The following is a 27345-nucleotide window of genomic DNA, read 5'->3' on the forward strand; positions in this document are numbered from 1 at the left end:
CTTGACAAAACATGGGGGGTTTCGCTGGAGAATTCACATTGGAGATAAACTGTTTAGTAAATCCTACAAATATCAGAGTTCTTAAGGAAGTATTTTTCTGTAAATCAGTCATGTCTGAATTATTGTCATCATCTCTTTGTCCCACAAACCTTTAGGGAGTGAACTGAAAATTCAAGGCATCATGGATTTCTTACTTAACTAGTCAATGCTTTCTGCAGTGTCACTGCAGGAGAAAAAGCTGTGAGAGAAATCCACTGCAGTGTGTCCTGAGGAAGCTTGCTTATTTAGTGTGATAATGTTGGTTATTGAAATCTGTGGTCTTGCTGAATATGCCTCTTAATTGGTGACTTTAAGAATACTTGTTGTATTCTTGGTTCAGGAAGGGGTTTTACTGGCCCAAGCCCAACCTTGTAAGACTTTTACTTCAGGTTTTCACATATAGTAGCATTTTGAGGGCTGGTACTTGATGTGACTTGAAGTCATTTCTAGTTCTTTCATATTGTCTGAGGAGATCCTTGGCATCTTTTCAGAGGAATCAAATCTCTTTGAGGAAACTGATATTAACACAACATCTTAAAGGCAGTAGAGTTACTGCTTGTTTTCTTGAGGCCTTTTTATTAATTTCCTAGGTAGGAACAACAGATTGTCTACCTTCTGCTCACATTGTCTGCATCATTCAAGCACCAGCATCACAAACTCAGAAAAAACAGAGCAGCCTCTTCGACTCTTGCAGACAACAGTAGCTACTTGGTAGTGATTTGGATGGTGTATATAAAGAGTTGTTAACTGTCCTTCATTCTGTGTGGTGCTGTACTTCCCCACATGCCCTCTAACAACCAACCTGATTATGTGGCATGCAGAACAATTACAAACCGGATACTCAATAGCTTTGTCAGTTGTACATCTCTAGTGGTACTCTGGCATCTCCTTCATTCTGAACCTTGCAGATTAGTAATAAAGTCTGTTTTGCTCTTTGTGTGGGGTATAAGTGACCTTGACCTATAAGACTGATTAAGAAGTTTGGTACTAGATAAGTAACTTCATATGATGTTTTCCAGAATGCTGGAACCGAGATTTATCTGGTTCCTGCAGCAGTTTCCCTCTTGCTGGAAATGCAGACTATAATCACACCTTTCTTTTTAAGAAATCCTATTCCTGTATTCTTGACCTTGCAGTTCTGTTGGCTTCCCTAAGTGGTTGCTGTTGTCTTTCTAAATTGTTTCATTAAGAGGCAAAAGTACCCTACTTACAGATCAGCTGAAAGTACTGAAGTTTCCTGTTTTGCCTTGCTTGAGACTTGTGGGAAGCAATAGGATATGTCTGTCTTGTGTCAAAGAAACTCACTAGATGGCAAATGGAATAGTGAAATCTGGTAAAGATTCTGCCTTTTCTATTTATCTTAAAATTCATGGTCCTTCTGGGAAAAAAACAACAAAACACTAGTAGCTGTTTTGCTTAAAGCTTCTGATTCAAATGCATTTTTTTATCTGCTTAAACTTAGGACAGAATTTGTGCTGAGTTTTTGTTTGTTTTAGGGAGCAAAATAGGGACATAACTTTCTTCCTTTTCTGCACAATATAAAATGAAGAGGTATCTCTTCTCATTATTTTTAAAGCAGACTAACAAATTTAGAAATTAAAATCAATGTCGGTCTGGAAATAATGAATGTTTGCTTCTGATAAGGAAGAGCCAGTGTTGGAATACAGAAGGAACAGAGTGTTTCTAAGACAGGATAGCCTACTGTTTAAATCCATCTGCCTTGTGTAAGAGCTCTTGCTGTTCTCCACATGATTAAAAGTATTCAGAATCTTGCCACTAGGTACTTGAAATACGTACCTGTCTTTCCTTTGTGGTGTTCCACCCCCTGCTCCCCAGGTCAGGTTGGACAGTTGTTAGTAAGGTGAGTTTTATAGAATGTAATCAGGAATTCATTACAGAATCTTTACAAAATTGATTATCTCCCAATAAATTCTCAGAGCTGCTATATGGCTTCATTTGAGTACTATATGAATTCTGTTCCACAGCAGATGACAGTCTGAGTCCCATACTTTGAATCTTACCATTTTGTGCTTTGTCTTGTGCCATTTAATGATTGGGAGGACGTTTATCAAAAGTTTGTACAGATGTGTGCTAATTGCTTTTAAAAAAAACCAAACAAAAAAAACCCACCCAAACACACCTGCTTAATCTTTGAATTGTGTCAAATGCTAAAAGCAAAAACAGGAGACTAATTAAGTTTTTCCTGTTCTCTTCTTATATCTGACATCTTCTATCTGATGAAAGTGCCTAATGTGAAGCTAAAATTTGTATTTAAAGTCTAAGTTTCTGTATTTCTGTTTTTTCAGTCTCCAGTGGGAAATAAGGGAATTCAGACCTCTTAATCAAATATTAAACTATTAGAAATTTGTGTGTATTCTTTTCAGTATATTATGCAAGTTCAACAGAAGTGTGCTTAGAAGATGTAAATTACAGGTTGGTTGTCCATGACATGTGTTGAGATACGCTACCTACGTGCTTTGAACAATGTCATCTTTTATGCACTGAGCATGTTTAAGAACTGGTTTGAAATCACAGTTTAGCTGAACTTAGAGTTCTTCCAATCTAACTGGAGCATCTGAGGCTCTTGCAATTTTAACCTTGAATTCCAGAAAATCTTTTAGAGAAAGGAGGCATGGTTAATACTTTTTATTTTGAGTGAAGTTTTTACATAGATAAGAGCGTACAATTCTTGTTGACCTAGTTGACACATTGCCAGCTCTAAATTTTGTCTAATTTGCCAAGCCAGATTTTGGCTGGATACAGAAGTGATGGCTGTCTGGGGTGTTTTGGGGTTTTTTGGTTTTGTTGGGGTGTTTTTTGTTTGTTTGTTTTTTTTTTTTAAATGAGCTATTCATAAAAATAAGCTATAAGTTAAAGGTGAAAATACATGGCATAGGTATTGTAAAATGCAGAAAAGTAAACTTATGACAAACTTAAATTAACTGCTAGTTTAAAGGTCTGTTACACTTATTTCTTGGTAAAATTGTGGTACGTCTAGGATTATTAAAAATATGTTTTTAATAAACTGCTTTCAGCATTTGTGTTAATAACATTTGGGAAGAAATACTTTGAAGAATGCAGCACTGAGATCTATAGGGTTGATTGTTCACTTACTGTGTTATAGTTTGGCGTCTAGATAGAAGATGCCTTTCATTCTGTAGCTTCAGTAGCTAATGGATAATTGTCAGTTGATTTCAGGGAACCACCATATTAGTGCAGTCTAGTTGCACAGGATTTCAATCAATTTCAAACTTTTTTAAAATAATAGAAACCAAGAAATAGTTTCTGAATATGAGGGAGTTGGATCTACTGGGAGATAAGAATGACTTTTCTGTTGTTCATCATTACAAAACTGTTTGCAGGGAACAGACAGGTTGTTTGAATGATGAAGAAATGATAATTGAAAAGAAACCTCCTGAAAATTCCGATGAAACTCTGAATCATTTAGGAGATTCCACTTACCTGTTAAACTTACTGTCAGCCATCAGTTTCATGGAATGCTCCTGAAGGCTTGCAACTTCATTCGCTTGCAGTAGACCCACAGTGTAGTACAGAATCCTATGCTTAAGTTTCTCAAAAGCCCATCAGGCTAGGAATGTTTTGAATTAAATGGTTTTTTGGCTCAGTGAACTGGTGTTTGCTGATAACTGTATTCTTCTCTTAAAAGCTTTCAGCTAGCTCTCCATTCTTAGCAGAAAGCTTCGTGTTCTTGGATTCTGATAATCCAGGAAGTGTGCCAGACCTATTTATTCATTAGTTGACTGCTAGACTTTCCCCCAGATGCTGGTTAGATGTGTGATACTGCATAGTAGTAAAACAATGTTGTGACCTATTCGTTGTTACAGATTTGCTGTGGACTTCACTTTTCTGTGATGATGTAGTGAACATCTGACTAGGCCTTCATGTAGAAAAGAAGCATTTGTCTGGCAATCCTAAACTTTTTAGGTAAAATAGCCAAATTTTTCAGTCCTCTTGTACACCTTAGAATTATCATTAAGAAACAAGAACATGCTTTGGGCACATGGTCTTCTGAAAGTGACAGTTGTTTCTGTGTTTTAGTCTTGGGCATTATTCTCCTCATGTTGTAAAATGGTTACATTGATACCAAATGAGGAAGTCACAAGCATTTTTCCAAGCTGTGTGTTATCTTCTTTTACAGTGACTTATTCCCTCTGAATTTTCTTCTTTAAGGATACAAACTATAGACTTTTAACAAGCCCAAATTATCACCAGCACTGTTCTGAGTAATAGTTGGTATCTAGATAACTTTTTGATGTAGTGTCTTGGAAAGAGAAGGGCGGTAGGATAAGCTTCAGTGTCTGAAGAACACCGATACTCACACCAATTCTCTGTCTAAATGTCCCAGTGTGGCAGCTGGCATTACCTCACTGTTCAAAGAAAGAGGAGTTTTTAGAGAGGACAGAAATTAAGTTCTAGTAACTGTCACTTAGAAGCATTTTTCTTTCCCTCTATCCACAGAGCAGCACAGTCACTTCTGAAGTGTTTTCTTTATGCCTTTTAAATTGTAAATAACACAAATCTCAAAATATCTTGCTACTACCTTAGAAATTAAATCTTAATTTTAATTTTGATAGTGTCTGGAAGCTACAGTAAAAGGTGTCATGCGTGCTCTCCTATTTACAAGTCTACAAGGACACAGTCTTAGTGGCATAGGAGATTACTTTGGTGTGTGGAGATTCTTCTTTGTTTATTGAACTGTATTTTCTACTGTGATTTATAAGCACATGAAAAATGGACCTGAACTCAGAATTGATGGTGATCTCTGTCTTTACTTAACCTACAAATCTTACTTTTTTTTTCCTCTTGTTGGCTGCCCTTTTCTTTAAAAATGTTGAACAATTGGGGGGGAGGCAGGACATTTCCTCTTTTTGTTTTGCCTCTGAGGTATGGCCAATGTCAGTCTCCCTAGCACTGGAATATTACTCCCTTTTTGCATTCTGCTTAATGCTTATAACTGCTTAATGTTACAGGTAGTTCTTTTGATGTATATATTCTTTTTGGAAACTCTATTTCATCACTGTCTGCATCACCTCAATAACGTACAGCATAGAGAGTTGAAAGCAAGGATTTTTATCCTAAGTGAAAAGTAGCCAGTTAGAACTGAAGCTGTTCTGTAGTCTCACTTCAGTCTTTGGTCACCTTATCTCTTCTCAGTGGCAGCAGCAGTGTCCTTAGATACATTAATTCTTGGAGTCAAGATTTGCATTAGAGAAGGACAAGTATCTTTTTTAGCTATGGTCCGGAATTTGTATCGGAGTCTAAATAGAGGATATCCTCCCTTTCACATTGGAATCTCTGGTATGTTGGTTCCTGTTTGCTCAGGGATCTGAATCAATATGGTAAAGAAAATGAGTGTATTAAGTTAAATGCTTAGGACTTTCTATGATAAGAATACTTTTTTATTTATTTATTGCTATAAGCAAAAAGTAGATTCAAGCTAGAGAAGATGTTCAACAGAAGCCCCCTCCCCTACCCCACCGCTATGTGAAATCTCCTAAATATGTCCCAGGAATTTTTCTGCAAGAAAAAATGGGCTGGTTTTTACCTGAGAATCTGGCCAGCATTTTATCGAATAACAAATATTACTGAATAGGTATTCTGTAGTGACAATACAAACAGGAAAAAGATAACATTTGAATAAAGACTTATTAATTTTGGCATCTGTTGTCATGCTTTATATCTTGAGTATTCTGCCCAGCAAGCTAGTTTATTTTTTTTCTTACCATTTGTATAAATGGTGAAAAGGTGATTGTTTGAGTGTGTGATTTGTATAAATGGCGAAAAGGTGATTGTTTGAGTGTGTGTGCTTGTTGGGTTGTTTTTTTTTTTTTCAAACTCAGTGCTTCAGTGGTTTCATAAACTTGTTGATCACTTCCAAATTGCTGTTACAGTAGATTTTAAAAAAAAAAAACCAACCAACAAAAAAACCCAACAACAACAAAAAAAACCCAAACCACCACCATCAAAAACCCTGTGACTTTGAGAATGATGTCAGTATATAAACAAGACTAAGATTATGAATCCATCCATGGTGGAGGGGCTGGGGGGCAGAGAAGACAGCTGCTGACCTGTGGAAGGAAGGGAAAGGCAGAAGAAACAGAGGGAGATGTTAACATCTAATTTAAGTTACTCTGTTAAACACCCTGCTCTACTCTTACAAAATATGAAAATACCTGTCTTCCCTACAGAATATTCACCTTTAACAAGTTGTAAGGGAGTTGCTGCTTATATCCTAATGGTGGGATAAAGGTAACTAGGTGTAATGAAGAAAAAGATTGATATAACTATTTGATGCTTTTCAAGATTTTTAATTAGTGCTACAGAAAACTTGTAAAATGTTTTCCAAATCGAGAATGGTCTTGGTGATGGCTGAGTAATAATAGCTATTATTAAGGGGTTTGAGTTTCTGATGCAATTAATGTTTTTCACGATCACTTGGAAGCAGGAGGCCATTTCTTTATTTGGAGACAAAAAAAATGCAAAACTTACCAGCAGATAACCATTTTTTCAGGCGAACCAGTGACCTTCTGCAGTGTCAAATATGGTGGAACACAGAGTGCAAGCAGCACCTAAGTTTATATGATTAGAAACTAAAAAATGACTGAACATGAGCTCCAAGTCCCTTTCTTATGAAAGGGATAACTTGTAAGAAAGGCAGATGACTTCTTTGACTTTTTAAGTAAGGCAAAGCAAAACACTGCTTCCTACTTTTGCACCTATATTTTAAAATAAGAATTTGAAGAGAAGCAGAAGGCTTTCTTTCAGAGGAACTGAGAGACTTGGCACTCTGTCTGCCTGTGTTACTTGTTTTTTTAAAAAAAAAAAAATTAAAAGTGGTTCTAATGCTTGATGAAACTGATGAAGCTGAATTCTGTCTGTGGTATGGTTGTTTGAATCCAAGATAGCTGACTTAGTAATGCAAACCACAAAACTTCCTTCAGATATACTCCTGGACTGAGCCAAACGAAATAATGCAGTCGTGAAACTGTATAGAATGGGAAGAAGTAGAACTGAAGTTTGTCATTTTTATATATAATACTTTTTCAAAGTACATGTAGTTCTTAGAAGGGATCACTTTTTAGTTGAGTGAAAGAGGGCAAAGTGCCAAGGTGTGTGGGGTGGAATCTTTTTAAGTCATTGCTCTGGTGTGGAAGAACCAAGCTTAATGTTTTCAGCTGCTTATATATTTTCACATACGAAGGGAAGCTTTTACTTCTCATCGTAACATCAGTTACGTCAGTGAGTTTTAGCTCAGAACTGCATGTTTGTGTGTTGTACCTTGCCATGAAGTTACTGCTACTTGAAGTGTATAGGGCAAAGGAGGCTAGCAGTTAAGGAGGTTAGCCTGTTAGTTAGGGCAATAAACTGGGGTGTGCAGGATCTGTCTTTTGGTCCTTACTTGCACATAATTTCTTTCCAATGTGTTTTTAGTTTCTGAGACTCCTCATAAAATTTATATAATGGTCCTCATAGATTAAGAAATACCATCTCAAAATACGGGTTGTATGACTTAGAACGGGAACAGAATTTATATGAAAACTAGGTAAGTGTTCCTGTGGTTAAAGGACAAGGCAGAAGCAGGAATTGAGCTCTCAGTTGTAATGAAGCCTCTTTAACAAGTAGGTAAAGTAACACTAACTACTATTACAGAACACCAAAATAAGAGGAGGAAGTTTCACTTCAATGCTGTGTCTGGTGGTACTGTGCCCAATCTCATTAAATGTAATCCTATTCTTTGGATTTTCCTAATTACATTTTAAAGACCATTTGTTAAATTTTACAATCCTCTAAGAATTGAAATCAGCAATTTGGAACTTAGTTTCATGTTATTTTTTATTTAAAAAGTAGCAATAATGGGCTAGACTCCACGCTGCATAGAATGTGCAATTTTTTTCTATGTTAACTTTTCATTCCATTTACTCTGCTTAGAATATTGGGTAAACTCAAAAAACAAGGAGACATGAATCTTTCTTGCTAATGCATGTTACTTAACAGTGTCTTTTTCATAAATAGGAGGAGGGGTGAGGCCTGATTTTACTTAAGAAGACAAAGAACAAGTGATTTGGACTTCCGTAAAACAACTTGAACTACAATAATTCAGATGTGATTCTTGGTATAGTAAGCCACAAAGGGGAGGGTGATGGAAATTCCTGTGATAGTTTTTAGGCACACGGAAGTTGTGAAGATTCCGACATATGATTCTGCTAACTTTGTTAGGTGGGCTAACAAAGGTGTGTTTTACAGAGCCTCAGGATCCGTTTTTTCTTGCAGTGCCTCCACAGACTCTAGTGCTTTAAGCTAAAAGTCTCATTTCATTGTAGTAAAAATACACATGCATGCCTTGTCCTTCAAAGCAGTGTGCAGCAGTCTTACCCTATGCCTAACTGAGGATATGCTGGAGAAGGGAAAAAGCAGAACTTAATTTGCATGCACCTGGTATTTTTCAAATTCCTTAACACATAGTTAGAACAATATGATCTCTTCTAATGCGTAACCTTTCAACAATAAGATGAAAAATAGAGCAGTAAATATGAATCAGGTGAGCAGTATTATTAAGCATCTCCCTCTTCCATTTAAATTTTGTCTGTCTGTATAAGGAACATTCACCTACCATTTCTGGTATGTGTCCAGAGATATGAATAAAACAGTCTTTATGGCTTGGAAAAATATCAAACCAAAAAGTGAATTTTTTTTAGAAATATTTTCACTGAAAGCTTTTTATCAGTTCATCTGCTCATACCTTCCTAAACTGGAAAAAGCTGCAGCAGTTCGGGGCGGGCGGAGCGAGTATAAGTAAAGGGGTTTTTAGGTGGCTTATTGTGAGGTCATTGGTGTGATGAGAATTTGAATTATATGGTTTTCCTTCACCTTTTCTTTTTTCTTTTTTTTTTTTTTTTTTTTTTTTAAACTCAGTAGCTACAGCATGGTAGCTAGTTACATGTGTTTCCATTTATCCTATTACAAGTGACTAGGCAAGTACCTCAACATACCCCTGCATCAATTGTAATTATTATGGTCTTGTGAGGCCTCTCCTTGACATTTAGTATTATTGTGTTCTAGCACTGAGTAAAAGAGCAAAAGAAAAGGCATATTTTTTTTTTTTTTTACTAAAAAGGATTACATTTTAGTAAAATGTCTCAAATACAGTGACTTTAACAACAAAAAAGCCTTATAGTTGAAGCCCTAGAACTGCCTAACTTCTGAAAGAGAAACATGTAAATGGAGGAACAAAAAAAGACTGCTTGTGAAGGAATGAAGAGTCAAGGGTGAATGGAAGTATATTTGCTTTTATGATATGTACTTTCTTTTGAAAAGAAGATGCAAATACTGGAGTTAATATGGCCATAAACAAGACTACGGGAATCAAGAAATTAGTATGATGTAGAGTGTACCAAACCTATCAAAAACACTTTAATGTAACCTGCACATATACTACTGTTCTCTTTCCCAACTGTATAGTAATTACTTATATTTTCAGACCCACCAAGTGGTGCATTTGAAAGCAGTATTCAAATGTCAGCTTCCATTTATTACATGATGTTTATTCTTTTTTGGCTGTTCTCCTAACACATAGTCTGAGTCATTCAAACAAACTTGTTGAAAACCTACTTGCAGTCTCAGTTGTGATCACCTAGAGAATGTAGAGAGGGAAGGAGGAGAGGGGCGGTTTGAGGTGTTGAATTGGGATCAACCGTGAGGCTAAAATAACTACTTCCTCTCAGAAACATTATGGAGATACAGCTTTTGGAAAAAGAATAGCCAGTGTATAACTAAACCTGTTTGACCTCAGTTTGTATTGTACAGTTGTTCAGTTAACATCTGTCTGAAGGTAACCTAGGCCAACCTTGTGTTAAAAATTCTAAGTCTGCGCCTCGTGATTTCCTCTAGACTTGGTGCATCATAGAATCTACTCTATAGATAGCTTCCACAGTAACAGGTACAGCTTAGCTATTTACTAGTTTCTGGATGGAAGAGACCTTCATAATACATAGCCACACTATTGCTAAAGAGTAGATGAAAAATGGCTGTATTTGGTCATGCAGTGAGGAAGAGTTCTTGTGCATTCCTTGAATACCTCTGTAAGTCTGTATAAGGTGCACAACCTGGGAAGCTTCCATGGAATGTATCCATTTAATCATTATTCTGTTTTATTCATAACAAAGACATTTACAGCCTGTACTGTTCATACTTGGCAATATACACTTTCTAATGTAGATAGGCTTTTAAGATGTGACAGACACTAAATAGTTCACAATGATAAAACATTACAGAAAACTAAGTTCTATAAGCACTTGAAGGGTAGTTTCTCTTTAAGAAGACTTTATTTAAAAGTTGTGAAGACAGTCTAAAGACTTATTTTGGATTTAATAATACTGTTTTAATACTCTTTTAAATTTGAGTAAACTTGTAGAGACAACATACTGGAAATAATTCACAAAGTAACAGTAGTGGTAATTACTCTTACCTTTCCAATTTCTTTGACTTTTTATAAAGAGTTAGTAAGATAGCTCACTAAAAACCTTGCCATAGACACATAGCCCATTTGAGACTTCTTTGGTTTAGACAAGACAGTAAAGCAGTTGTACTGCTAGCTTCATTGCGCTTCCCCTCTCCTGGGGGTGGGGTGTAAATCAGTGACTGTGAAGCCGAGGGCCATTATGCAGCTACTGAAGTTCCTCGCTTCCCTTGGGATCTTAAATTCTCTCTCATGGCTGCTGTGACCACTCTTAACTGTCACATCACTGATCAGTTCTTCCTTAATAATGAGTGGCAGGTCTAGCAGACTGTCTCCCCTATTGAGCTTGTCCAGCACCTCAGTCAGGTTTGTCCTCCAAGCACCATAGAAATCTCCTAGGTTGCTTGTGCGCTACCATGTTGCATTTCCATCAGATGTCAGGGTAATTTGTATTTTTCATGAGAGCTAAGGCCTGTGATTGTGCAGCATTTTTTTCTTTGTTTTTTGAAGGTTTCATCTACTCACCCTTGGTTGGGCAGTCTGTAACAGATGTTCACCATGATGTTCCCCTGGTTGAATCCTGACCCATGGATTGTTGTTGTTCTGTAGCCTGTTGCACACTAAAGCTCCATTTGTTCAAGTTATTTGCATTAAGTGTAAGCACTGTCTTCCTTGACTTTCTCACTTTTCCTTTCTTAAAAGCCAGTATCCATCCACTGCAGTTCTCCAGCTGTGTGAGCTACCTCACCATACCGCATACTCCCACTGAGACTGTTCTGTGCTCTGGTTTCTAATCCCTTGTGCTTGCTTCCTGTGCTGAATGCATTCATATACGGCTACTCAAGACGTGTCCCCCTTTATGCCACATTTTCAGGGGGACTGTAAGATCCTCACCATTGTGTTGTCCTGTGCATTTACCCTCTCTGCCATTCTCCAACTTTCTAGGCTTCAGTCTCCACTTCTCTGGCAAACCTAGTTTGAAGCCCTCCTTATGAAGCAAGCTTTTGGCAATGATGATTTGTGTTATCAAATGGATCCTGTCTCTCAAGCACTTTGTTTCTCAGAGGGTCTTAATGTCTTAAGAGCTGCAGTCCTGCCTGCAGCCCTGTAGTCAGATGTTGATCTGCAGGATGTTTGTTCCTGTCAAAGCTTTCCCCTGGATCAAGCACCTGGGCTCTGGTGTCATTCACCACTATCCCTGGACTCCTGTAGTTAGCTTTGGTCTGCTGAAGATCTCCTTTGGCAGTATCATGGTGGCCATGTAGATGGACAACAAATGATAATGTTGCAATGGCCAGGTAAGCCATAAGAATTTCTCTGCAACATCACAGATTTGGACCATGGGCAAGCAGCAGAGCTTTTAAGACAGCCAGTCTGGCTGCTGTATAGAAGCCTGCATCCCCCTGGGAGCCTGCAATTACTGTCACCCATTGCTTCCTTTTAGTGACATTGCTGTCACCCATGGATCAGGCTTAGATGCCAAACCTGACAGAACTTGTCCTCCTCGCCTCTTTCCTGGGCTTCATGCCTTTTCAGCACCCGAATAGCTACCAATGGAAAGAGACCCCCCCTTCCTGTTGCTGGAGGTCACAACTTCCAGCCCTCCCCTTGTCCTGGGAGTTTTCATCCTAGCCCTGAGTGAGGAAAGCAATGGATTTGGTGGAGGGTGGTAATGGGGCGGGGGGAGAGTTAATGCAGGGAAGAGAACTGTTCACAACCTTGTTCAGGAAAGCAAACAGTGGAAACTTTTAACTGGGTTAAGACACTCGCTGTGTCATAAATTTTGGCTTATGAAGACTGTTGAAGGAACATGATTTGGATCATAAAGGGTGTCAGATAATGAAGAAAGCTGATGTTCTTTTTACATGAAGATACAAGAAGTAAGGCAAATAAGTAACAGAAGAAATTTATTAGAGGTAAAGGGAGTTTGACAGATTGGGGCATTGCAAATTAATAGAGCCAACGGTGTTTCTTTTCAGTTTGGAGCTAGAAAGTGTCAGGGCTCGAGTAACAGTAGTTTTGAAGGGTAGTTTGGAATCAAGGAGTCAGTCAGCCATCAAGAAACGCAAAAAAATCTGTAAAATTAATTTGGCAGATTTTTTTTTTTTAATTGGTGAATCACAAGAGGTATAAGCAAAGTATATTTGTTCCTGCTCATTGCAGGGGGGTTGGACTAGATGACCTTTAAAGGTCCCTTTCAACCCAAACCATTCCATGATTCTGTGTTATTTCTGACTGGTATCTGTAGGCTCTTCAGGTTCTGAAGAGTTCCAAAACTACTACTACCATTTGCTTATGCATACTGTCTTATGAAGTAAAACAAAGGTTTATTGAAACGCTTGCATTCAGGTTGTTACATATTATGAGACAGTGCCAGCACATACTCATTAGTAGCTGTACTAGAAACTAAGATGTATCTTCCTGTTAGGCTACATTAAAATTGTATCAATCTTGCTGAAAAGCAGCAGAAGAACTTTGTAGAAAAATGGACAAAGTAGAAGTAGTACATGTATTTTATTGTTGCTTTTTTTGTCCATAACCCTTTGAAGCCAGAAGAACTGGGAATTTATGCAATGCTAATATGATGTGAATTTATATTGCATTGAATCTAAGAGTCAGTGGATAATGCTTTAAGGTAATTTTCAGTGTATGCTTGGGCCCTGGATTTTTGCTTTCTAGTTTTTGTAGACTGTGTTTAAAAAGTGTCTATATATATATTTGTGAGAGGACAGTGGTTTTGTCACTTAATTTGCGTTCCCACATAGGACTACATTTATTACAAAGAAAAGTGGAAAATTGAAATAAATACATTTACAGCTCAAATCATAGATTTGTAGCAAGTATAATTATAATCAATTGAATTTAATAATGTAAATATAATCCATATATTAAAATTCTAAAATAATACAAAATAGAAAGGTAAATTTTAACAAAATGTGACCTGTCAAAGCTGAACAGCTCCTATATGTTAAGATAGTTTCTCTTGTCTACATTAGGATTTTAATATATTATTTAACATGCCAGATAAGATACGATACATGTTTATTCTTCCTTATACTGGTGTACATACAATCTAAATCAGAAGAATAAATGTCATTTTTGATGAGAGTGCAGTATGTTGTGTTGTCTTGGAGGGCATCACAGCTGATGAGCAACTTTTATGATTCTAAATGTTCTTTGTTGATAGTAGTTGTTTCCTGAGATACTGGTATCTTTTCTGTGGTGGGATGATAAAATTGTCTTGCAGAGTACTGTAAAATAGCTACATCTTTAATATAGACAGGTCTTGAATATGAAGAATGAGAACCTTCAAATGCTGCTTTGAATTATCCTCTTAGTTGAAAATAAGCTTATTTGGAGGGAGAAAAGAGGGGGTGCTCGGAAACTGTTTCTGTATTGAACAAAACTTCTGTTACATTGATGATGATGTAAATTCTCACCATATTTCTTCAGTTGTTGTGCATTTCCTCTTCTGTTTTTTTTGGTTGGGTTTTTTGGGTTTTTTGGGGGGGGGGGGTGGTGGTTAATCATTTGGTTTGCTCTGTGTCTCTTCTCCCTTGTTACAGTACGCGATTTTACCAAATACCTAAACAGACTAGCTGGTAAATCTGGAAAATAATTGGATTTAGTTAATCCTCAATTTTAAAACATTTTTATACAGATATGGAGGACTAGAGAGAACTGTTATGGTATTAGAAGCAAAATAATCTTTTTTTTTTTTATATTTGTAGAAATATTAGCCTACTCAGATTATGTAATTTGAGGTGATCACAAATGAGAAGTTTCTGATTTTGAAGGCTTCCTCCTTTTTATTCCTCTCTTTTTTTTTTTTCCCCCTCCATACATGCTTCTAATTCTCAGCGTAAGAGAGAGACTACTTCACTTGTGTAGAGCTATGAGGCTAATCCTCCCACCTTTAAGATTCTGTGGTAGTTATTTTAAGTCTTAATTAGGTTGTTGGGGCATGGCTTAATAGGCTGATTGTGTGCAGATGGCAGTTGCCTTGTCTTGTATTTATCTTCTAATTCTGTTGAATAGTCCTATAGTGGAAGGACTAAATATTTGTGTGATAAATGTAACAATTTTTAGAATTGCTCTCAGAACTTGAGAATACTTGTTGCCAGTGTTCTTGAATTTGCTTTCTTTTAAGAAACTTTTGATTTACTGTTTTAAATGTTTCTTTTGTCTCCAGGTTTTGAAAGTATTTTAGAAGGGCTTTATGGACCAAGGCTACGAAGAGACCTCAGTTTATTTGAAGGTAAATGAGCCAGCTTTTAGTGCAATGACTTTAATTTATTAGTTTTTCTTTTAGTTAGACGTAGTTTAAAGTATATATTGAATTCTGAAAAGGAAATCTTAAACTGTTTTTCTTTCTAATGTTTATTTCATCATGTTCTTGTCAATACTGTGCATAGGCAAAACACTAGGTAAAATGGTACCTAGGTTTTGTTCCTATGCAAGGAAATTTTGGATTAGATAAGCTTTCCTGAGAAGCTCTCATGAGAAAGATTTACTTTTCTGGAATACTGTATCTCCTACTTCATTTTTTAGAAAGGGAAGACAAGCTGCTCAGCTTCCTATTGACATTAATTGGAAAAAGGAAGGTAATAAATGCTAATTTGGTTTTCTTGCAGTGGTCAAGAAAGTTTAAGCTTTTCATATATTTTTTTTACATCTTTAGATATATATAAAAAATTAAGCTTTTTTTATGTATTTTTGTGTATATATGAAAAGTATATCTATATTTGTGTGTAAGTATATTTTCCATTACCCTTATAAGACCTAACTTTATTCCAAATGGGTTTAGTTTTGCTGGAATAGCTGTCAGTAACACCTGAGTCTTTAGTTAAGTATGAAATGGTTTCTCCATCTTTAACAAAAGCAGAGGAGGAAAATCCAGCACAAAATTGCTTTGAAGTGTTGAAAGAAGTGTTCTGTCAAGTTCGTTTTCATGGCTTGTGAAAAATGTTCCATTGCATTTCTTTACAATTTATTATCCGATAGTGTAATTTGCAAAGCATCTAACTTATATAGTGCTAGTACACGAGACAGAGTGGCATATAATGTTTATGTTTGCTTAGAATAGGTTTGGAATGATTGGTTTAACTTGGTTATGGTTTTGTCCTCTTCATATGGTGCAAGTTCCTTGGCCTGTATCATATGGATAACACAGTATTTTCAAGGGAAAGGAGGAGAACTTGAAATACTACTTTACTGATGTTTTAAGAATATTTTTTGCTGTTTATAAAGCTAAGCATGCCACTAGTCAGACTTAAAACCATTTAAGAAATGTGTAAATTTGGGTTAAAGCCTATTTTCAGGAGTAGTACTCCCATTTTCTAATAATGATAAACAAGCACATTACTGCTTTGAAAAGGGAACAGGGCATTGCTATAATAGTGTACAGTATTTTTTTTTTTTCCTGGTTGTAATTCCAATGGGTTGCTATGTATTGGGCTTTACACTGATTAGTGATTAAAGCTTGATTATTCTTTTGCATCAAAGGGTTTACATTTTGAAAGAAAATTCAGAAAACTTTTTTTTGCTTTTGTGTAAAAAGGCAGAAAATACTGAGGTAATGACCAGAATTACAAGTGTTACCGTTAAAGGAACCTGATAGTACACAACAAGGTGTTATATTGCTCCTTTAGAGTTCCTGCATGCATATATTAGATCTATCTTATGTGAAAAGTTTTAGCTTATTTGCCTTCATGCTGGTGAAGGTTTCTTGTAACCTATTTAAGATCTGCTATTTCCATTGCTTGCAGAGGACCTTTGATATTTGATGTCCCAGTGACTCTGGCCTGCAAATTAAATTCATGTTTACCTAAAATGTAAAGTTTTAAAACTAATTTTTCCTATTTGCAAGAATATCTGTCAGTAATGTGCCTGAATTTTTCAACAGTTAAAGCTTGTTTCCATGTTTGACATGTCTGTAAAGTTGATTTTACTTCTGGAGCAACTGCAGAAGAGGTGAAGGAAGGTTAGGTTGGCATGCCCACCTTACCTTACTATTTTTGGTTCATTTTTATAGATATAGTATTTGTAACTTCAGTAATCCTGTTTGAAATTGCCATGTTTTGTACAAACACAGTAGAGGTAGACCTTGTAGTATAGGATGCAAGGCTATTTCTAATTTGAATTGCATTATAAAGATTAATACAGAACTCTTGAGTAAAATTTGTTATAGATCTTTCCACTGTCATAATTGAAGTGCCACTTTTCACTTTACAGATAATGAAGCTAAGACATAAAGTAAATAATTTGCCTTAGTTAAGAAAGTATATGGTTGGTAGAATCAGAACCCAAGTTTTTAGACTCTTCGCAACATGCCTAAATCACTGGGTCTTGTAAGGTGTCCATTTTTCTCATCGTAAACACTGAAGCAGTATTGTCAACATGCAGCATTATGCCTCATTAGCAAGACTGTATGCTTCTTTGAACAAACCTCAAGAAATTATGTGGCTTTCTTATCCAGAAATGTGTGAGAACCGGCCGAAATACATGCTGCTTAGCTACAATAGCATTTTTTTTCTCTTACATTGTTGTTTTTATCTATTGTTTGTAACATAGAAAAAAATGAATAATGTGCATAAAATGTAACAATGAGTGTGATATATTTCCTCCTTAGTTCTGTCTTGAAATAGTATTTGATCTATAGATTAAATTACTGTATTGTATTCTCTCGAAGTTGCTTGAGAGAATAATAAATTGTATTGACAAATTTAAATGGTAAAAGTTACACTTCAGTTTTACTAGGTTTTGTTTTTTTACTTTTCAAAGAAAATATTTTGTAAACCTCAGAAACGATCTTGCTGAGAAGCCAAACTAATTAAACTGACAGATAGTTACCTGACAATGGCAAGATTTTTTTTCATTATCTTGAAATTCTTAGATGATGTATATCTAGGACTTACCTTGGGCTTGCTTAAATTGTTCTCATCACCTCTGTTATTCAGCACCAGGATTTTTTCCTGACTGCTTTGATGGTGCAGCCGCTGGTTGCAAAGGTATCAAATTCTGTATCTTGGCATCTGACCTTGGTCATGCTCTGAATCAGCTGGAGGCTTCTTGTGTCATTGAATCCTTAGGGCTCTCTAATCCTTTGCTTATACCCACTCTCAGCTAAGTAGATTCACATGTAAATTGTTACTCTTTACATTCTACTTACAGATATTTAGCTAAACTGTTAGAAAGCTTTTCCTCTAATCATCTGGTATGTGTATATTTTCTTTTTTGGGATTATGTGCTGGGGTTCTAGTCTTTTATGGACAGAGGAAGAACAGTGTCTTGTGGGAGAAAAGCAGCTCTGTTATCATTCTTTCTCTGCCAGGAAAAAAACCTCTTTATACAGGGTGAAAGGTTTATTTGAGGGTGTGTTTTATTTTTCCTTAGGTTGTTCTGGAATATTTATTCATGTATAAAGTAATGGAGTGAAAAATTATATTAGAAACATCAATCTCTAATATTGTTCAAGTTTTTATGAAATTAAAAAGACGAAGGAACATGATAAACACCTCAGATACTCTAATGTACTTATTAGGAAGCAGTAGTGCCATATAAAAAGGAAGGGGATGATTTGTTCAGAATTGTGACAAATAGCTGGAAAATTTATTGGGACATTATAATAATGCAGAAAATACTAGAAAGAAAGGGTTGAATTTTTTAAGCTATCTCATATTTAAATTTGCTAGGCATTTATTTAATATTTTAAGAGGTAAACATAGCATCAGTTCAGTACTGTAGACATCTATTAATTTGTTTAATTCGGCATGACTCCTTGGGGAAAAATGGTTTGGGGAAACAAAGATTTGAATAGCTTAAGAAATGAAAAAAGGTAGTAGTTTTTGTCAAAGTTCACCATTTTATTCTTAAAAAATGGAAATAGGTTTAACAGCTTTGTACTAAATTACTTTGGTTTCAAGTAATAATCTGTACCATGCTCAGTATTAAAATGCTCTTTGCACAGTCTTATCAACTTTTTCTCATGAGCTGGCTAGTGTTGTAGGTTGTCAGCCAATCTTTCATCAGCTGACCAAGCAAGAAAAAATGAGGAGGGAAGATGATCATGATCCTGAATTGAATGCAGCTAAGAGAAAGTTTGTTCGGCTTAAAGTGCCACCTGCCTCTGGTCTATCTGAGAGTATGGTTGTCTATCTGTAGTTACATACTGAGACGGGTATTTTTTTTTTTTCTTTTGGTGGTGACCTGAGACTGTTGGGTGTCTAGCATTTGATATATCTGGTATATATCTGCTCTCTGATGGCAGTTTTGCTTAGCTCACTGGCATACTTAATGTGTTATGTTGTACGTGGTTTATACTTCTTCGAATAAATTTAGTGTCATGTAGAGCTGATGTTTCTCAAGGTTTGTTTTTTTGGCGACACACAAGGATTGCTCTGTAGTTAGACTTTTAACAGTGGAATTTCAGGATTCCAAGGCAGAAGAATTTCTCTGAAAATACAAAACCTGTCTTGGAGTTATGCACAGGATCCCAACATTCATAAGTAGATTTATTGTGGTTACAAGGAAAACTATGAAAACATGAACTTGTTATGAAAGAATGGGTTTTTGGGTGGGGGTTTTCATCTGTGGATGTCTTAAAGGAATAGCTCTAACAGGCAGGGACAGCTAGATTAATTCAGCACAAATAACTCATTATCTTTTTTTACTGTCCAGTCAAAAAAATCCCGTGTCTGTTTTTGATCATCAGCTGTCCAGCCTGTCAAAACTGCTGGTTTGCATCCCTGGAAGCATATACAGTGTTGTTAATACAGAATTCTGTTCTAAATTAGCATTTTAGAGCTGAGTAAACTAGATTTAAATAATAATACAGTTACTTGGGTTATGTTTGCACTCAACTTCATTTTTTTCAGATTCATTTTATTTCTGATGGTGCCTCTGTGATAATATATTTAAGGAAGAGTAAAGCTCAGCAGTTGGCGGCGGGGGAATGACATGATAGGGGCAGGCAGAGTGGGAAACAACCCTGCAGACAGCAAGGTCAGAGGAGGAAGAGGGGAGAGGAGGTGCTCAGGCACCGGAGCAGAGATTCCCCTGCAGCCCATGGAGAGGACCATGGTGAAGCAGGTAGAACCTGCAGCCTGTGGAGGCCCACATCGGAATAGATATCCACACTGCAGCCCACGGAGGATCCCATACTAAAGCAGGTGGAGATGCCCTGAAGGAAGCTACAGACCATGGAGAGCCCATGCTGGAGCAGGCTCCTGGCAGGAATTGTGTCCTGTAGAGATGAGTCTACACAGGAGCAAGTTCTCTGGCTGGAACTGTGGGCCTGTGGAGCAGTCTCTTCCTGAAGGACTGTACCCTGTGGAACAGACATAGATCTTTATCGATGATCTGGATGAGGGGATTGAGTGCACCCTCAGTAAGTTTGCAGATGACACCAAGTTGGGTGGGAGTGTCGATCTGCTTGAGGGAAGGATGGCCCTGCAGAGGGACCTGGACAGGCTGGACCGATGGGCTGAACCCAACTGTATGAGGTTTAACAAGGCCAAGTGCCAGGTCCTGCACTTGGGTCACAACAGCCCCATGCAACGCTACAGGCTTGGGGAAGAGTGGCTGGAAAGCTGCCTGGCCGAAAAGGACCTGGGGGTGTTGGTAGACAGCCAGCTGAACATGAGCCAGCAGTGTGCCCAGGTGGCCAAGAAGGCCAACAGCATCCTGGCTTGTGTCAGGAATAGTGTGGCCAGCAGGAGCAGGGAGGTGATTGTGCCCCTGTACTCGGCGCTGGTGAGGCCGCACCTGGAATACTGTGTTCGGTTTTGGGCCCCTCAATACAAGGAGGACATTGAGGTGCTGGAGCGTGTTCAAAGAAGGGCAACAAGGCTGGTGAAGGGTCTGGAGCACAGGCCTTATGAGGAGTGGCTGAGGGAACTGGGGTTGTTCAGCCTGGAGAAGAGGAGGCTGAGGGGAGACCTTATCACTCTCTACAACTACCTGAAAGAAGGTTGTAGTGAGGTGGGTGTTGGTCTCTTCTCCCAAGTAGTTAGTGATAGGACGAGAGGAAATGGGCTTAAGCTGCACCAGGGGAGGTTTACGTTGGAAATTAGGAAAAATTTCATTACGGAAAGGGTGGTCAAGCATTGGAACAGGCTGCCCAGAGAGGTAGTGGAGTTACCATCCCTGGAAGTGTTTAAAAAATGGGTAGATGTGGCACTTCGGGACATGGTTTAGTCTAGTCCACCCTTGATTGGTTTAGAGTAGACTTGGTAGTGTAGGTTAATGATTGGACTGGATGATCTTAAAGGTCTTTTCCAACCTAAATGATTCTATGATTCTATAAATGCTTTGGGTTGGAAGGGACCTTTAGAGGTCATCTAGCCCAACCCCCCTGCAGTGAGCAGGGACAGCTTTAACTAGATCAGGTTGCTCAGAGCCCCAGCCAACCTGACCTTGAATGTTGCCAGGGATGGGGCCTCCACTACCTCTCTGGGCAAGCCCTTCCCGTGCCTCACCACCCTCATTGTAACAAATTTCTTCCTTATATCCAGTCTACATCTATCCTCCTTTAGTTTAAATCCATTACTCCTTGTTCTGTCACAACAGGCCTTGCTAAAAAGATTCTCCCCATCTTTCCTGTAGGCCCCCTTTAAGTATTGAAAGGCCACAATAAGGTCTCCCCGCAGCCTTCTCTTCTCCGGGCTGAACAACCTCAACTCTCTCAGCCTGGCCTTGTAGGAGAGGTGCTCCAGCCCTTGGATCATTTTTGCGGCCCACCTCTGGACCCGCTCCAACAGTTCCATGTCCTTCTTGTGCTGAGGGCTCCAGAGCTGGACGCAGTATTCCAGGTGGGGTCTCACCAGAGTGGAGTAGAGGGGCAGAATCCCCTCCCTTGACCTGCTGGCCACGCTGCTTTTGATGCAGCCGAGGATACGGTTGGCTTTCTGGGCTGCAAGCGCACATTGCCGGCTCATGTCCAGCTTTTCATCCACCAGTACCCCCAAGTCCTTCTCTGCAGGGCTGCTCTCAATTCCTTGTGCTAGAGCAGGTCATGAAGAGCTCCCACACTTGAGCAGTTTGTGAAGGCCTGTAGCCCATGGGAAGGACCCCATGCTGGAGCGGGGGCAAAACGTGAGGGGGAAGGAGCGGCAGAGAGGAATGGTTATGAACTGAGGACAGGTCCTGTTCCCCATCCTCCTTGTGCTGTTTGGAGCAGGGGAGGAGGTAGAAGAGCCAGGAATGAAGGAGTGAAGTTGAAGCCTGGGAAGAAGGGGTGGTAAGGTGGTTTTAGTTTTGCCTTTCTCATTATGCAAATCTATTTTTACTGTCAATAAATGAAATTAATTTTCCCCAAGTTGAGTCTGGCTTGCCTGTCACAGTAATTGGTAAGTGACCTCCCTGTCTTTTTTTTTTGACCCACAAGTTTTTCCATCTTATTCTCTCACCCTGCCCTGTTGAGGAGGGGGGAATGAGAGTGACTGGCGGGGGGGGGGGTGGCAGCCAGCCAAGGTCAACCTATCACTGTGTGTTATTGAAAGCAGATAATCTCAAGAACCTCTCTGACAGAACTGTGACTGTAATTTAGTGGTAGAGAGAAAAAGAGGAAACATATTTGGTAATTAATAAGGGGAGAAAAAACACAGTTGTTTTAGTTGTAAGTGCGTGAACTGGAAATGAACAGGATGGAGAGGACCTTGGTGTTGTAGTTAATCAGATTCGTATTCACCTGCCAAAATGCTGCAGCTATGATAAAGAGTCATGCACAACTAGCATACTGTAGGAAAAGTACTGTCTACAGTTTAAGGAAGTCTGGTGTAAATGTAAAAGAAAGGCATCATCTTGAGATCTTGGTCACCTGTGTTTAGGAAACAGGTGTTCAAGTGAGAGTGGTGCCGAAGAGATGGGGTTGAATCTCATGAGAGAAAAACAGGTGGACTAGATTAGCCTAGCAAAATGAAGTGTAAAGGGCAAGTAATGGTATTCTCTGTAAATATGTCAAGGTGCTAAATACCTAAACAGTTATTGTTCATGGCTGTAAGAACAGTATTGCCACAAGAACAAACTGGAATAACTTGCCATGAGAAATTTAAACGCGAAATTTAAACAAGAAATTAGAAGATAATTTTAACTACTAGCATAGTTGGTTTGGGAAAAGCTTTAAAGCAATTGGTGGTTGGGGAAGAGAAGAGTATGTGGTAGAAAACTCCTAACTTTTGAAATGGAGCTTAATAACTTGTTTAAAGAAAATAGATGGCTTGACTTCCTTCAGTAGGAGAAGACTGGACTTGATATAGGCAATCTGTTTAAGTCCTATATTCCCTCAAGACCAAAATACATATTCTGATAAAATATGGAAAGTTACTTTAAAGTTTTCTAAATAAATCAAGTGCTACAAGTGAGTATAGGGTTTTGTTTTACCTATAGTGATCGTTTCAAATCAATTAAAGTTATTCTAAATACAACACATGTAGCTCAAATGGCGAAGAGTCCATATCCTAATTCCTAGCTTAGTTTACTACAAGTTTGTACACTTTTGTTAAAAGGAATGATGACTGGAATTCAGAGCTTTATTTACAGTATTCAGATGCCTTCAGTAACTATGATAGGTAATCAAGGAAGTATATGAGTTTACCTTTCCTTTTAAGAAAGGTGCCCTCTGCTATTTGAAAGTTGAGCCATGTGAGCCAGACAAGACTTTGGAAATGTCTGAAGAATTGGATACTACGCACAATATTGTACCAATAAATGCATATTACATTATGATGGAATTTAAGAGAATTGTAGGATGTGTATTTTGTCTCAAAATTCATTTTTACTTGTTTAAAACATCTAGCTTTTTTTCTTCTTTTAAGACTGTGAGCCAGAAGAGCTAACTGACTGGTCTATGGATGAGAAATGTTCCTTTTGTAATTTACACAAAGAAACAGTCAGTGTAAGTATGAACGTGATATCAAGCATGACTCCCTGACACCCAATTTTTTGTATGAAAGTAAGAATCGGAGAATTGATACTGCATTTTGACTCAAGATAGTTTGGCTGTGAGAGGGAGTGAGGTGGTTTGGCTTTATAGTAAATATCTTTTTAGTGGTTCTTCTTCAGTCAACAGCTCAATAATTTAATTGTATATTGTACTACCAGCAGACTAACTTCTGAAAGATGTTATAATCTTCTTATGTCTTCTAGGATCGTGCATCAGTTATCGGTTCTTCACAGTCAACGCCTACAGAGGAACTGTCATCTCAGGGACAGTCCAACACTGATAAGATTGAATGCCAAGCAGAAAACTATCTAAATGCACTCTTTCGAAAGAAAGGTAATAAAAGCATGTCTTTTATATTAAGAGATATGACACAAATCCAGAAGAATCAAATGATTTAGGGTTGATTTTGATTCTGAAGTTGTTTTCATTTGTGTACTGAATGCTGTTTCTCTTCTTTATTGCTGTGGTTTTCCTTAATCTTTTTCTTTGCTTACTTGAATCACCATATGGAGCACTACTTTTTCTCCTTGCCATTGCTGTTAGTCGTATTGCATTGTGTGTTATTCTCTTGAATCTTTGTTCATTATATTTTATTGAGTTTTTTTACCATGAGCTGCTACTTTGTTTTCATGCCAAGTTCAGCTGCCATTCTCTGGAATTTTTAAGCATTTAAATGTTTTCTGTTCCTAAACTTTCACTTCTAGTTTTCAGCAGGACAGAGAATGTGTCTGTGTGAGGTGAGAGAATGTGTCTTACAGATTACAAAATAGGATTTGGGATCTTCTCACACAAAAGCTGCTACTTCAAATATATCCAAGTCAGAGGTTGATCAAAATAGAGTATTTAGTAACTCATTAATTTTTTCTGTCCTTGTTCTTTGCACTCAGCAAGTTAAAGGAGTGACTGACAAGTCAGCGTGATTCATGGAGGTTACTTAGCTAGTCACTGTCAATGGCAACAAAAACCCCTCATTTTCTTCCTTAAATTTCTATGTAAGGAATATGAATGCAGCTCTACTCAGTAGCAACAACTTTCATAGGTTTTTCGTGGGTTTAACAGGTGTACTTGGATGTCAAAATAGCAGAGTATGACTAGGGTGACAGTCCTCTCTTGTGCTAACAAAAAATTAGAGAGAGTCAGACACATTCTCTTCACATGGCTGGGAGAAAAAAACAAAATTAATTTTCTTCCCTTTAGCTTGCTGTAGCAGGAAGAGATTACTATGCACTTGAACCTGGGGTGGGTGGAATCTTTCTGTACAGGGCATCTGTCTGTTCAGCCTATGTTTTGCTTAGGGCTTTAAAGAACTTTAAATGGAGTGCAAGAGCCTTTGAGTCCATCTTTGTTCCTTGGCTGTCTTTAAAACAAACTATTTTCCATTCAAAATAAAACATCCAGTGAAGTTGCCAACTCATTACTTCTGAAATTCTTACTATACTTTCATCACAGGCCTAGTTGCATGGCATCTCCCTTGGCAGGTATTTTAATTCCTTCAAATTTCTACTTTTCTTAGATCTTTTCTTGGTCCAGATGTACAGTGTTTTTCAACATTCACCTGCTTCTGCTGGAGATGCTGTCTTTTGATACTCCTTGAGAGGAACTTTTATCATGGAAGAGGTGAAACTTGGCATGACCTTACCTTACTGGAGTGAGTGACTTCTGTGAAGTTTTTCACAAAGAGCATTTGGCTTTTAGCATCTTCCTTAGGTTTTTTGATCTGCCAGATCAGTAATGCTAGGTTAAAAAGGTTTTGTCTATTGAAAACCAAAACCAAAGTCTTTTCCAATTGTTTTTGTGAATCTCTGAAGGACTTGAGTATTCTTGGGTAAGAGGTACTTTGCTGAAGAGTTTTCTAAGAATATTGCTTCAGTTCAGGTTCCAGCAAGGTCTCTTAAGTTGTTCAAATTATGGGAAGTGAAATGGAAAAAAAAAATTTTGTATCTGCAAAGGGCATGTGAAACCAATTTATGAGGTATTTAAGTAATTGTCTTGGCTTTGTAGGAGGAAGATGAAGAGTTTTACTAGGAAAATCCCAAGTCTGCTTTCTGAATTTTTGTAGGTTTTTGAGATCAGTTAGGAAAAAAGGAATAAAAAAATTTCAGGTAATAGTTTAGCTTTAGTTCTTATACCTGGTACTAAACCAGATGCCTTTTCATTGTCAAAAAAAAAGTAGAATTCTTGGTTGGCTGTCTTTAAAATGGAAGTACCACTTGTTTCACTTGTTTTGATTGCAGACTCCTCAAGATCATAAACTGTCTCTTTCTATCATAACTAGCACAGTTTCATTTAGGGCCTCTGTGAACAACTTCTAAGACGAGTGAGCAAACCTGAGAGTTGTGTTTATTGGTCTCATCTTTTTATTTTAGAATAAGTTAGTATATGACTGAATTTTTAAATTTGCATAATGGTTTGGGGTTGTGATTTTTTTTTTGTTTTTTTGTTTTTTTGGTCATCGGGAAACTAGTTCAGAAGATCTTGAAACATGCAGCAATGTTATATCATTGTCTACAGCATACAACCTTCACACATTCGTAGTTGAGGATTTGGCTGTAGAATCTCAGACAAAGATGATTCCTCTTTTCTTTCAAAAGGATGATAGAATTACTGCCAAGATGGGTAAACTCTTCAGAGGCTGTAAGTAACAAGGTCTTCCTATTAGGAACCTATCTTTACTACATGTCAGTGAAAGACCAGTTTGGTGGGTAACTGTCTGTAGGAAAGTCGTATCCTTGGCAGACACCTCTGTAAAGCCTAAGCAATTTTTGTCATCAGACATTGGTTGCTTCCATTAAACAATACATCTGAAAGCCAGGTACTTTCTTCCCAGGTATGATGTCTCTCTTTACCCATTTGGTATTGTAAGCAGAGTAGACTGTGATACTTTTCTGCTTCCATAACTTTATCCATTTTCTTTTGTCAAAGCAGCAGTTAAGAGGAAAAACCATGATGTGCTTTGAAAAATACATATTAGTCTTTTTACTATGAATATTATAGAATGTGGCATATGTGATTATCATTACATGGCAGAGCCATAGTTGTTTAAGAGCTTGATCAGACATTTTGATCATGGATTATTAATTTTCTGAATTTCTAGTGATCCACATTTTATGTTCTTGGAAGCTGGTGTTTTCTCCATGCAGTATTAATGCGATCTCTTTAAACAAAAACAAAAAAAGGAAAAGGTCATTTAAATACATTCACAGTTGTGAATCAGGTTCTATCTTCAGGACACGATCCACCAGGAGAAGATAGAAACCTGAAAAGCTTTTGTAGAAATTAAGGAATTGAGGCAGAAAATTAGAGAGAGAAAATAGTCAGGATGACTTGAATTTTTCCAGGTTCTGTGGGCTGTTCTGTCAAGTATCTTCAGTGCCATGTTTTCCATACCAAAATAATTTCCCTGTAAGCTTTTTGAAGTTCTTCCTTGTTTCTAGGTATCTGTCTCATATTCTAAAATATTTCCATTCATAACCATGGTTTTCTTACACCATACCGTATACCTGTATTTAACACTCTGAGTTCTCGTGTTCTGTGCTTAGTTATATCTCAGAGATACATAGATGTCACGAGCTGGTTATGCTTCTTGAACAGTGTATGTATAGTTTGGCAAACCTATGAAAATGTAATCTTGCACACGCAATCTGAGACTACAAAAAAAGTGTTACTTCCTGAGGTATAATTTTGAGATGTACACACTACTTGATCCAATACCTGCAGTTCCTTTTTATTAAAAAATTTTAAGAAATCTAATTTGTCCTTTCAAAATCTTGAAAGGTTTTCTGTAAGAACTGAGAACTGTCACAGCTTGTGCTGTAAACTTGTATGACATCCTTGCTATCCCTCTTCCTCAAGTTCATCAGGAAAGAATGTTTAGCAGGATTTCATC

At 37.6% G+C, this 27345-nt stretch overlaps 1 protein-coding gene across 3 annotated transcripts in view; it reads left to right on the forward strand.

Moving 5' to 3' along the window:
• Nucleotides 1-27345, forward strand: part of LOC104034235 (ligand-dependent nuclear receptor corepressor-like protein) — an 88179-nt gene that overhangs the window by 15058 nt on the left and 45776 nt on the right. For all 3 annotated transcript variants that reach the window (XM_075708815.1, XM_075708814.1, XM_075708817.1), the window contains exons 2-4: nt 14709-14774; nt 23332-23411; nt 23663-23792. In XM_075708815.1, coding sequence (XP_075564930.1) covers nt 14709-14774; nt 23332-23411; nt 23663-23792 — 276 coding nt within the window. The remainder of the gene's footprint in view (nt 1-14708; nt 14775-23331; nt 23412-23662; nt 23793-27345) is intronic.

The sequence above is a fragment of the Pelecanus crispus genome, chromosome 4 (assembly GCF_030463565.1).
Source record: "Pelecanus crispus isolate bPelCri1 chromosome 4, bPelCri1.pri, whole genome shotgun sequence".
In the NCBI taxonomy this organism is placed as follows: domain Eukaryota; kingdom Metazoa; phylum Chordata; class Aves; order Pelecaniformes; family Pelecanidae; genus Pelecanus; species Pelecanus crispus.